We start from the raw sequence: 13,247 nt of genomic DNA on the forward strand, positions 1-13,247 counted from the left end.
CCATTATCATTATCTCATAGACACTAACTCCCCTCCCCCAGTTCTAAAATCTGATTTGTCAATTTTATATGTGTTCACTTTTTTTTTATTATATCCCTTTGGTATATATGGTCATGCCAATTTTCTTCCACAATTTGATCTGAGGAAATGGATCTGGCCCACGAAAGCTCATCACCTAATAAACCATCTTGTTAGTCTTTAAAGTGCTGCATAGTCCTGTCTTTTGTTTCAGCAAGACCAGACTAACACGGCTACATCTCTATTACCATTTTTGTTAGTTCACATCATCTCCTGGTTTTCCATGTTGTCTTTCCATATCGTCTGCACATTACACTGCAAGCCTACCAGAATAGGAACCTTGTTTTCATACTTAACACAATGATGCACTATATACACAGACAAGACAATAATTATAATGCTGAACTTAGTCTTCCACTGTCCTTACAAGATAAAGAAGGTCAGCAAGTCATTTGCAAAACATGTATGCCGAGATCTAAGCTATTTCAGGTGCTTTCCATCAAATGCTAATGTGTAGAAGAGATACAAGTGATCATTAGAAGTTCAATAGATATTCCTCATTTTGCCAGTGGAAGCCACTAAGGGCATGTCTACACTGCAGCAGTTTTCCGGAAAAAACTATACTTACATCCATACTGCTATTGCGTTCTTTCAACAGGAAGTTGAAAGAACGGAGGGGTTTTTCCGAGAGTAGTAAACCTCTTTCTATGAGGAAGAAGCCTTTTTCCGAAAAAGCTTTTTCAAAAAAAGGCGTGTGTGGACACAGAAGAGGGAGTTCTTTTGAAAAAGAGGCCTCCAGGAAATAACACAAGTGCCCTGGTGGCCACTCTGTCCATACTAATCACAACTTAAATGCGAGCTAGCATCCAATAAATGTGGACTATCTTTCAAAAAAGCACATTGCTTTTTCGTTACATTTTTGCTGTGTGAATGCTCTCTTTCTAAATAAGATCTCTTCCAGAAAAGCTTCTTCCGAAAGAAGCTTGCAGTCTAGACATAGCTTAAATGACCTGGAGGTGCATATATTTAGAGAATAGTTAATTCATCCGTTGTATGTATATTCAGGTTGTTGATGTTCCATGCAAACATTTGGGATATGTTCTGTGGTACTCATTGTTCAAAACAGTTGAGTAAAACAGGACTCCTAGACAGATAATATTAATGCATCTTATACATAACAGCTTTTTAGTGCCTGCTTCCCTAGGATCACTGTATTGTCGTATTATAGTCCTAATGTGAACAAATGGATATAGAAACTTGTCCACAAGAGGACATTCAGGAAAGTTAATTGTAAGTAAATAAATGTGTAATTTTAAGAGGATTAGTCAAGCCACATTACATTTCTGTGTAAATGCTCTTGCTTAGAATTAAAGTGATCTTAATTTGATTTAACTTTATTCACTTTGATGTGTCTCCAAAATGGTACTTATGAATGGTTTTTCCATTTGTCCTAAAGGGCTACAAGGTATGGATAACAAGGTATGGGTGATTAGACTACACATAAATCTTAGCTTGGAGTGTCCAAGAACTAAGTTTTCTTTGGGAGATAAATTTTCTGCTCAGAAAACTGAATATACATGCAAGAAGCTTTTCTGGAGCATACTGAATTTTTTTACTAGCACCTCTTCTGCTCTGAGTTTGTTTGGGCTTTTTTAGAGACAAGGCCTAAGGGCAGCAGGCGAAGGATTAGTATGTATAGGTCTCTCTTTGACTGACTTTACAGAAGGGTTCTGTCACTCCACCAGAGGGTGAATGCACCATAGATGTGTAAAGATATGTGGGACCCCAAATATGCATTGTATAATAATTACATTGTGGAGCATGGGGCTATTTTGGAAGGGGAGGAAAAATCTGTCATCTCAGGCTCGAGTCCCTTGGGTACTGAGATGCACTGAAGAGAATTTATGATGAACAGAGCCTTACATTATAAGAAAACCATTTCTCAGAAGCTTTTTTTTTGGTTTCCGCCACAAAGATGAGACCCATTTAATCACAAAAGGCCTGTTGCTCTTACTGAGTTTCACTTATTTCCAGGTGTAGTCCATTGACATCAATATGAGAACTCCTCATGAGCATGCAAGTACTCAACACCAGTAAGAGTTGAAAAATTGGGCCCAAAAATGGGAAGGATGGTTTTGTGGTTCAGACACCGGACTCTTGTAAGTCTGGGTTTAATTTTTGGCTTTGGTACAGATTTTCCATCAGACTGGAAAATCACTTAATTTCTTTGTTCCTTATCTCTGCCATCTGCAGAGGTGTTTTGGGGAAAACCCTCATTTATGTTTTTTGAGGCACCAGGGTGCTATGCCAGTGAGTGCACTAGAAAGTAGGAGGTATTTACACTTTTTAAAAATTGCTTGGTCTTTTGATTTTTTTAAGCCAGTTTTAAAATCACATGCTGATCAAATCCCATTGTGTGTGGTGGTTTATTCAAACCAGGGCTATTTTTCTCTTAAAATACTCTCATGTTTTGAAGGGCTAAGACATTTTCACTCTGTTTTTTCACACAGAGATTTCTTTTTTAAGATGCTAATCAACTGCTGCTTGGGCTTCCTATAACAGAATGAAAGTACCTTGTGGTGTGCTCAGCATGATCCCACAGGTGGTGTTAAGGGTGGCCTACGTCTGCAAATACCACCTGGACCCTCTCTGTGTTGAGCTCCTCCAGATCCCATACCTGAGTTAAATCCTGCCCTTTGCAGCAAGGCTGGGTCCTGGTGTGGGTACAAGGGAATGCCATGTGGGCAAGGGGTGGATTCTCTCCTGCCTCCTGAGAGATCTGAGGTAACTGCTGCAGTATTAGGAGCAGTCTTTAGTCTCTTCCATCATTATACTTTCATCCCATCCACAGCAAAATGCAGGGTGGGAGAGGTACCAGCATTTAGAAAACACCAGAGTATGCAAAACAGCTTTTGTTCATAATATATGAGCATGAAGTGTTTTCAGGATAATAATCCCTATGAGAAGCACTTGCTTAGCCTTTCTGGAAGAGGAAAACTAGGTAAGAAAAAGAAACAAGCAAATTACTTCATTTAGAAAAGTACTTACCGTGTGTGCAGAGTTGCTAATTTTCTGGCCAGGTCTGAGTGTTTCTGGTACCCTCTCCAGGGAACTCGGAGCTATAAGCCATCGTGTTACCCCTCTTGCCTGGGCAAGAATGAGCTTTGCTGGAGACAACCCTGTGTCTCTGCCACACCAGCCTGTCTTCCTCGCCAGCAGATTCTTTCTGTCTGAACCTTGTCTTGCAGGTAACAGTCCATGAACTCCAGATCCCGACTTCCCCCTGAGCCATCCCTCTGCAATGTCCAGTCCCTTTCGCTGGACACTTTTGGGAACTACTAAATCCACTGCCTCCAATGAGACAGCAGCCTGTTAAGTTCACAGAGCGCTCTCTACACTTCAGAATAGGGTGGTTTAGAATAAAACTAAGAGTACATTTATTAATAAAGAACAGAAATGTAGGTGGCGCTAAGCAGAAAAGGGAGGAAGGTGTGATTGCACACAAAACAAGGATGCTTTCTAGTGACTAAAGCTTAATTTTAGCAGGTAATAATCTTTACCTGACTAGTTTGCTCACTTAAATCAGGTTACCAGCAATTCTAGTCCTCTAGAACAAACGACCCCACTTTCAGAGACTTTTAGGGTGCTGTCCTCTTTGTTCTTGGGATGTGAAGGACTAGTTGACTATCCGATAAGCAAATACTTATCGGATAGTCAACTAGTCGCTCCCCCTGCCACCTCTATCAGATAGTCCCCAGCTGATTCCGGGCTCCCTGAGGCATTCAAAGCAGCAGCGCAGCACGGAGCAACTGATCCCAGGCTACGTGCGGCACTGCCGCTTTGAAACGCCACCGCAACCCTAGGGCTGTTGCTACACTTCAAAAGCAGAGGTGCCCTATCGACTAATCAAATAGTCGATGCAAAAATGCATCGACTATTCAATTAGTCAATTACCCGATACTTAACATCTTTACTTTGTTTTCTAAGTGATAAGTAGAATGTTTTGTTGTGTTCCAAAGTTCATTGTCTTTACCTCAAGATCTAGTAAAAGTTCCTAGGAGTGCAGACTCTTTCTCTTAGGGTGTGTCTAGACTACAGGGTTTTGTCGACAAAAGGGGACTTTTGTCGACAAAACTATACCTGCGTCCACACTGCCTTTGAGTTATGTCGACATAACGTCGACAAAACTCAGCAGGTTTGTCGACGTATGTAAACCTCATTCTACGAGGAATAACGCCTTTTATCAACAGAGTTCTGTTGATAGAAGGCATTATTGCATCTACAGTGTCCTTTGCGTCCACACTGTTATGTCGACAAAGCGGCTTGCTTTGTCGACAGAACTGGATGTAGTCTAGACGCTCTTTGTCGACAGAAGCTTTGTCAACAGTATCTGTCGACAAAACTTCTGTCGACAAAACCCTGTAGTCTAGACATACCCTTAGTGTACTCACTAGGTTGTTTTCTGCTCCTTACCAGGATGGCTTTCTTTACCTTACATGTAAATATACATTCATTGTCCTCTGGCATACAAAGCTTGATCCAGATATGTAAATCTACATTCTTTTGTCTAAGGTGTTTATCAACTCTCTCCACAACATACTTTAGGAACATACTTCCAGAGCATGTACTTACACACCATGTGTACATACATCACACAGTGATATGCATGACCAGCATGTCATCTATTTTTATATAATGCCTTACTTGATACACTTTTATAATACAATAATATCATCCACAACCATTTTATTTAGTTGCTTATTCAGTGGGGTGCCAACCCTCTGCTCTTCCCCCTCAGAATTCTGTATTCTGTCACCATGGTTGAAAGGGAAGATGATAGAAAACAGAAATTAGGCTTAGTTTGCACTTAATTTGAAGAAGCAGTGATGCTGATCACACCTGTAATAATACTCTTATACTGAAGTGCCAACTTTCTAATGGCTTATTTAATGACTTTCTCCATCTCGCTGCTTTTTGAATTCTTAACCCTATTCCAATTTGCCTCCTATCCTTTTTTTCCAACCGTTCTCCTGAGAATAAATATGCATGTGTTTGACTTTGCACATTGCCTTCAATAAGACTTAAATGTATGTTTAAGTGTTTTAGTGAACAGCATTGGCTTTAAGCATTTGCTTAAAAGGTAAGGAGATATATAAGTGCTTTGCTGAATCAGGGACATCAGTAGTCCCAGTGAAGATATTGAGACTATTCACATGCATAAACTTAAGCAGATGTGTTTGCAGGCAGGGTTCAGGACTCACTGTGTTTTTTCACTGAACAGAGAAAAAATAAGCAATATATAAACATGGCCTGAAGGGTTTTCTCCTGTTTTTTGTTTTGTGTTTTTTGTTTTTTTGGGTTTGTTTTTGTTTTGTTTTTTATTTTTTTGTATTGCAAGTTCTTTGTCTACCCAGTTTTTCCTGGACAAGTCTGTGGATGACTGAAGAACTAGTAGGTTCAGGGCACTAGAGAAATCATACATATAAAATTGGAATAATTGAAATGAAAGTGATTTATATTCAGCTGTGTAACACATTTTGTTTGGTCTTCTACAACTGGTTAACTCAAACAACTTGAAGAAACATTCTTTAGTCCACATCTCTGAGTCGTCCAGCAAAACCCAGAAAAATAAGGCTCGACAGTCCTCATATTTCTAAGTTAAAAAACCACACCCACCCACACAATTGTATTATTTTAAAGAAACTCAACCAAATAAAAATAAACATTTTAGATATACATAATTTGCTATAAAGGAACACCAACAAACAAAGGTATAGATCAAATTTTCTCCCTTGTAGTTCACATTTATCTTTTTTCTTTATAGTGTTTCAGAAGAATGTTGCAGTGTCTCAATCTCATATCGTGGTATTTCCAGTTTGTTGGATGTTTTAAAGATAATTCTACCGTTCTTACAATTTTTAATTTTCTTTCTTTCATGTTCATTTTTCCTGCTTCCTGTTAGCTGTTCCATTGGTATAATCAAATTTAACATGTAGTTTGATCCTATTTCTAAAGACAGGTTTGAGAGTGTGTGAATTATATTAGTTACATTCCTGTAGAATGTAAAGTTTTACTAGGAGCACCCTGTTTTGTTCTTACTTTAAAAGCTATGTACATGCATCGGAATGGCTTGTCAAGATGAAATATTACACCATTAGTTTGTTTTGCATTCAGAATATCAGGAGCACTGGTTTTACTTTGAAGCCAAATGGCAATTTTATTTGGAGGAGAGAGAAATCACAGAAGAAAATCAGAATAAACCCGTCTTTCCTGATAATTATGATGCTGAGGAGAGAGAAAAGGTAAAAGTCTGCAAATGTAACTTGAAGAAGAGCTCAGAAAAGCTCATTACAATAGACGCATTTCCAGAAAGACAATCCAAGATGGTTGTTAAATGTCTTGCTCCTCATAGGGCAGAGGTTTTTCTGAAAGGATTTTTTGCTTTTTAAAAAGAAAAATTATTCCATGTTTACTTAATATGTGAATTGATACAAGAAATGGTTACAGTAGAATGAGGAATAAGGTTCTAAGTGGCAGTCATGGAATGGGCTTGTAACAGGGTATATGGCAGAAGAATTGGGAGGAAAGGAGGATTTCACTCCCACATCCCCCATGATTTATTTTCTTTAAAAGGTCACTGTACCCCATTACACAAAGGAATATAATAAGCGGCGAAATCAAGCTGGCCAGATGTTTAAACATCTAGAGAAGATGTGAATCATGGCTATTAAAGATGGAAAAGACCTATTTGACAATCTAGGCTGGAATTTTCAAATGGATGACCAACTCTCATAGAAATTCCCATGGGAGTTGGGCACCTAACTCTCTCAAAGCTCATTGGAAATCTCCATTCTAGTTCATTCCTGTTTAGTACAGAATTGACTCCTACATGGGTTTTTTATAGTCTTGTTTTAAGTATCTCAGGAGATGGTGTTTCACCACTGCTCAGGATACTTTATTCTGTAGTCTTCATTGTTTTTACTTTAATCTCATTACTTTTAATTATTGCTCCTTGAACCAAGCTAAATAAATTCTTCTTCCTTGGTGTTTACATCTTTCCAGTATTTGACCATAGTTCTCATGTTTCAAACTTACTTAGCGGCCTAGCAATAAACGTAAAATTATTTTCAACTTTCCCCCCTATATCAGTTCTTCCAGTCCCATAGTATATGGTTCTGTTCTGTATTTGCAAAGATCAGTTTTACTTAAAAAAAATAAATACACTTCAGATTAACAAAGAATATACAGGATATTTTATAAAATCGGCTGCCACTTCTACATCCCCAGAAATTTAGTGGCAATGAAAGATAAGTGAACCCTTCCTGATATCATGGACAAGATACCATGGGCAGTGGATACAATCAGAACAAATAATCTTGCAGGAAATAGGAGGTTGACTTAGGGTAACCGTTTTGAAGGGAGGCGGGGGAAGCCCCGCACAGCCACTGGCAACAGCCCAGCTGGGGCTGCAAGCGGCAGCAGTGGACTTGGGAAAGTGGCAGGGCAGAGCAGCTAGGGTGCTGCTGGGCTGCTCCCACAGCGCCGCCCCTCACCTGAGCAGCGCTGCGGGACCAACCCAGCAGCACCCCAGCTGCTCTGCTCAGCTCAGCCGCTTCCCCAAATCCGCTGCTCGTCAGTTTTAGCAGTGGCGGACTTGGGGAAGCCGTGGGGCAGAGAAGCTAGGGTGCTGCCGGGTTGGTCCCGCAGCACCGCTCAGGTGAGGGGCGGCGCTGTGGGACCAACTCAGCAGCACCCCAGCTGCTCTGCCCCGCCACTTTCCCAAGTCCACCACTGCCGCTTGCAGCCCCAGCTGGGCTGTCGCCAGTAGCTGCGCGGGGCTTCCCCCGCTTCCCTGCAAAACGGTGGAAGGTTGGCCGCACCGTTCCCCACCGCCCCCGCCCCCTGGCTGGACACAGTGCAGTCCTGGCAGGCCCATCACAGGGGTATAATCCCCTTCCTCTCTCCTCCCCTTCCCTTTCCCACCCGTGAGCGTGAGTGGGGCTCACAGGTGCTCCAGTTGTCCGGCTGGCTGGAGCACTTCCAGGTTCCAGTTGGTGCCGGACTATCAGGAGTGCCAGACCACTGGATGCTGGACAATTGGAATTTTACTATATTTTATTTCCTTTTGTCCTATGTGACTGTTGACATTAAAGCCTCTGTCTCTGAGAGAAAGAGTTGCTTCTGGGGGGACTATTCAGCAGAGGAACCAAGGAGTTGGTAGGAGGCTTTGAAAAAATATCAACTAAAATTAATATTGTGGTTGCATTTTTAAATGGGAAGATCAGATGTGCCCTGCTACTGCTGCACATGAAAAGTCACAAATAGATAGGCGCTTCCCTTGAATGTAGACCTTTATCAACCATCTTGGGATAATAGGGTCCCACAATATATTACCATGCATGTAAGAGGTGGTGAGTGCTTGCAGTCCCTTGTGCCCTACACGATAGCTATTTCTTTAGACTTACAGGAGGTGGAGTTCTGAAGGCCGGGGTGGAAGAAGAGGCCATGATGCTCCCATGATTGCATACGATGCTCTTTTAGGATGTGGTGGGGACTGGACAGAACTTTGCAACCGAGCAATGTTCCACGGAGGTGAGTAATCCTCTTGGTCCTTTAGAATATCACGTATGTGAATCCCCTGAGGTTTAAATGGCAAATGGTCATTGTTGCATGAGATGCCACCTTTAATCCATGAATGTCAGTCCTGTGGAAACAGACATCTCAGAGTAAAGCTGCTGCCTGGGTATCTCCCATATTACCATTAATGATACCTTATCAGTTTTACAAACATGACCTAATTAGGCCTCACAACTGAGTTGTGAAATAGGCTAAGGAGATCTCAATATAGGGTTCACTTCACCCACCACTTACATATAGGAACCTCTGTCTGGGATGGCTGCTATAGAATTACACACAGAAAACCCCCCGAAGGGTATAAGATGGGGAGGGTGGGAAAGGAATAATGTATGCAATTAAAACTATGGGGAGTTTTCAGGCAGATAAAATGTAATTAATCACTTGAGCTGGAGCAGAGGGTAGAAAATACTGGGCTTTTTGTACACACTGTACAGCAGCAAGAGCCAGGATTATTAGCTCATTGTGCGCTGGAGACTCCTATAGATAGGAGTTATCCATAGCAAAGGAGTGACAGGTTTCCAGTCTTGTGCCACTTAGCACACAAGGCGGAGACTCTGCCCTAAGTCTGCACTACATGGAATACTGGGGCCAGCCCAGGTGTTCATTGGGTTACACAATGAATGTATTGTTAGTACATATTAAACTCGTGGCGAAGGCTCGTTTTCACTGTAGCCATTAGCGCGAGTTAATATACCTGCGTTGCTCCACTTAAGCTAGCCTAGCTCAATGAGAGCAGCCACGCTGAGAAATAACAGCTGAGCCATGCAGCCTGGGTCCGATTAGCAGAGTGAGGGTATGTCTACACTACCCCACTAGTTTGAACTAGGGGGGTAATGTATGCATACCGAACTTGCTAATGAAGCCCGGGATTTGAATTTCCCGGGCTTCATTAGCATAAAGCCGGCGCGGCGCCGGCTTTATGCTAATGAAGCCCGGGAAATTCAAATCCCGGGCTTCATTAGCAAGTTCGGTATGCATACATTACCCCCCTAGTTCGAACTAGGGGGGTAGTGTAGACATACCCTGACTGATTTAACAAGGGATGAGTAATTGTCACTCAAACTGCAGCATCCTCACTGCATTACTAGCTCCAGAGTAGGGATGTAGAGAATAGTCGACTGGAGTATCAACTACTCACTTTCCCCACCCCTGCTGCCTCTATGAGTGGCAGCAAGGGGGGGGGAGACAAGAGCCACTGCTGCGAGGAGCCAGCTTAAAAGCCAGTTCCCCCCAGCATGGGCTCCACGGTGCCGTCTGTCTCCCTCCCCTGCTGCCTCTATCGGAGGCAGTGGGGGAGGAAACATGGGAAGCTGCTGTGAAGCAGCCTCTGCCCATGGTAGACTGAGGCTCGCCATGGGCAGAGGCTGCTCCAGGAGCAGCCCCCGTCCATGGAGGCTGCCGCAAACAGGGGCTGCTGGACTCAGCACAAGCTGGGGCCAAGCAGTCCTGGCAGCTCTTGCCGCATTTAAAATGCAGAGCCTCAGGGCGATGGCTCCCGGAGCTAGCACAAGCCGGGACTGCTCAGTCGTGGCTCGAGCTGGCTCCAGAAGCGAACCCCGCTGCAGCTCTGCAGAGCTGTCCTATCGACTAATCATGTAGTCTGTGCAAATTGTATCAACTACACGATTAGTCAGATAACCACAATTTAACATCCCTGCTCCAGTGGGGCTACTGAAGCTTCAGCTCATGCCTCCAGAGGGGCTACTAGCTTGCATTTAAAGCACCATTTAATTTGACCTAGCGATTTGTGTGTGTGCATGGCAGTTGGGGAAGGGACACAACTTGAATGGCAGCTAGAGCTACCCCTGCCGTGAAGACAAGCTCTTACTCTTCTTGCCAAGAAGCAAAGAGGCTCAGGAGCCATAAGACACGGTGTGGCCTTCCTGCTTGTGTGAACTTTCTTGCGGCTATCTACAGACCAGCCCTGCAGATGCAGGGAAGAGATCTTCCTTCTCAGATGCAGCGTTATGCAAAGCAAACAGTTACTGCTGGCGAGGGGAGAGGGTTGAAATTCCAATTGGTCGTTGAACTGCCTAGAGCAGAGGTGGGTAACTTGCGGCCTGAGGGCCACATGCAGCCTACCAGGATTTTATATGTGGCCCGCAAGATATTTTATTACTGTTGCCCATGTTCAAAGTTGCCAGATTATGCTGATTTCTGCCCATGTAGGTTTTTTTCCAACTGGTATTACCAAAGTAACACACACATAAAGCAAAGGCACATGAAGTGAGATGAGTGCTGACTGCACACAACATTGATTGTGAGAGCCTGTGGCACATCCGGCAAATTCTAGGTACCCAAACACAGTTAGCAAAACTACCCTGCCCAGGAGACCGTCGTGGTTACAATAATCTTGCGGCCCACTGAGATGAAGAAGGGCCACTCATGCAGCCTATTCAGTAGCCTAGGTTGCCCTTCATTGCCCTAGAGCTACTGTTCTGAGATTGTCTTTGTCGCACCCCATAAAAGTAAAACACCTTTGCTGTAGTGGCTTCTCTGTGTAATGATACATCTGCAAAGATGAGTACAATTTTCACTAAAACAGAACTGCACACAATTATGTTTAATTTTGCAGGTGAGAGTGCAGCTACTGGATCGATTGCCGGCTGCTTGTATGGATTGCTTTACGGCCTAAACAAGGTTCCCAAAGGCTTGTACCAGGATCTTGAACACAGGGAGAGGCTAGAATTCTTGGGCGAGACTCTTTACCAACGATCCACAGAGGAAAAGTAAAGCAGTTTCTGCCATTTTTCTTTTTCTATAAAGACTGTGTCAAACACTGTAGATAATTTACTAATCATAATAACACTGTTCTAGACTGGTGAGGTATCGTTCCAAAAGGTTTCTGCAGAATGCGTATAAGTGCAGTTAGCTGAGTCATTCAAAAGTAACTGGACACTACAGATGTTCAGTTTTTCAGAGCCGCAGGGATTTTTGAGAATCAAACCGGCTCTTAAAAAGAACAATACAGGCCACTGAGATCATCTGAAATTAAAAACATATAAATAAATAAAACCCTCTTATTAAATTCTGCCTACCTTACTAATGCCAACTCTAAAAAGCGATTAGCGGTAGTCTGTTGTACACATATGTAATTAACTTTCAAAACTAATGCTTTTCTGCCAAACTAATAGTATGACCCTTTTGTGAGGATGTCTCGTTCCCTGTAGATGTTAAACTTTTGATGGTTCTACCACCTCCCTCTTTCCTTCTCCTCACATCTAATGTCTCTGTGATACTTCCAAATCTCACCATCTATTCATTTAGGAAATGTTAACCCTTTGTCAGCACTATGGCATATATGTATTGTTATGTGAGAAGCTTTCAGAAAGGAAAGGCCAACACTAGCAACACCTCCAAGATACAGCAAAGTATCCCTGTGTTTAATATTTCTGCATTGTTATTTTTTTCAGTCTAGACTCTTCAAAAAAAATTAAAAATCAAGTGGCTGAAATATTTGTAAATAAATTCATCTTATGCTTCTCATAAGCATCATTTCTTCATTTTTAGATCATGCTTGTAAGTTGCTGCATCAGAATTTTTTGGCTGAGGTCATCAAAGTGCTATCATACGTCACCAGTCAGGCTAAGATGGGTTTCATATGACAGAGATTTCTCTCACAAAGAGGCCTGGAGAAAAAACAGTTACTAAAAATTAGTATCTGAGCTGAATAAAATTAACAGTAGAATTTAGTGAACCATAATCTGATCTGTAATTCTGGCATATATCTGGAATGACTCCCATTAGTGGAATTATACCAGTGTCAATTCTGTAGTAATTGAGAGCAGAATTTGGTCCTGTATGTTAAATGCCATGTTTTAGCACAGAGAGTCTTAAATTGTGGTCCACAGAGAACATTCTAATGGCCCACAGAGAGCTGACTGGTCACGTGATCCTGTTTTCGCCTCTTTATTTTCACTTACTGACTTGCATTTAAAAAGGCAGCAAAAAATACATAAATACGCTTTTATTACTTTTCCATATAAGCAATCAGTGTAATTACCATTGGGATGTTTATGTGATAGAAAGGGGAGCAGGTGATCCATGTCACTCTGATTAGTAGAGAAGATGGTCTACATGCTAATCTCTTTGTTAAAATATAGGCTACTCTATGGACAACATTAAATGCTCTTGTTTTAGCAAGTTCTCTATTTGCATCTTTCCTATGTGCTGCTTTCTCATTTTGAGCCTATGTAAATGTTTAGACAAAGAAGGATATTTATTTGTAACATGACTTTATATAAAAGAAAAACATCAAGACTTTCTGAAAACCTTCTTTCTAGTTTACAATGCCTCTAGCATTTCTAGGATTTTCTCTTGTATAGTCAACTTTTCCTTTACCCAGGAAAAAACTCCAGCAAAAAAGAAACAGTCATTCCACAAAGGTGGCGCACCATGTCATTAGACTTTGCAAGGTTGAACTAACTTATTGTTGCTGTAATTTTAAAGTTAACAATTGTCAGTATTATTCTTCTGTAATTTATCAAAGCTATCCCATTATTGATCTTCCCTCACGTTCACCAGGAAGAAGGACCAAAAACTTAATTTTAGAGACAGAAGAACTAATCTAATTTTACAAGGATGGTTCACAC

At 41.9% G+C, this 13,247-nt stretch overlaps 1 protein-coding gene across 2 annotated transcripts in view; it reads left to right on the forward strand.

Moving 5' to 3' along the window:
- Nucleotides 1-13,247, forward strand: part of ADPRHL1 (ADP-ribosylhydrolase like 1) — a 37,147-nt gene that overhangs the window by 22,358 nt on the left and 1,542 nt on the right. Inside the window, exons 5-7 of one of the 2 annotated variants that reach the window (XM_014581507.3) lie at nucleotides 6,193-6,320; nucleotides 8,478-8,610; nucleotides 11,231-11,384. In XM_014581507.3, coding sequence (XP_014436993.2) covers nucleotides 6,193-6,320; nucleotides 8,478-8,610; nucleotides 11,231-11,384 — 415 coding nt within the window. Of the gene's footprint in view, nucleotides 1-6,192; nucleotides 6,321-8,477; nucleotides 8,611-11,230; nucleotides 12,802-13,247 lie in introns of those variants that run through there. The other variant, XM_006138938.4, reaches the window with a different exon arrangement.

Source organism: Pelodiscus sinensis, chromosome 1 (genome assembly GCF_049634645.1).
Source record: "Pelodiscus sinensis isolate JC-2024 chromosome 1, ASM4963464v1, whole genome shotgun sequence".
NCBI classification, from domain to species: Eukaryota; Metazoa; Chordata; order Testudines; family Trionychidae; genus Pelodiscus; species Pelodiscus sinensis.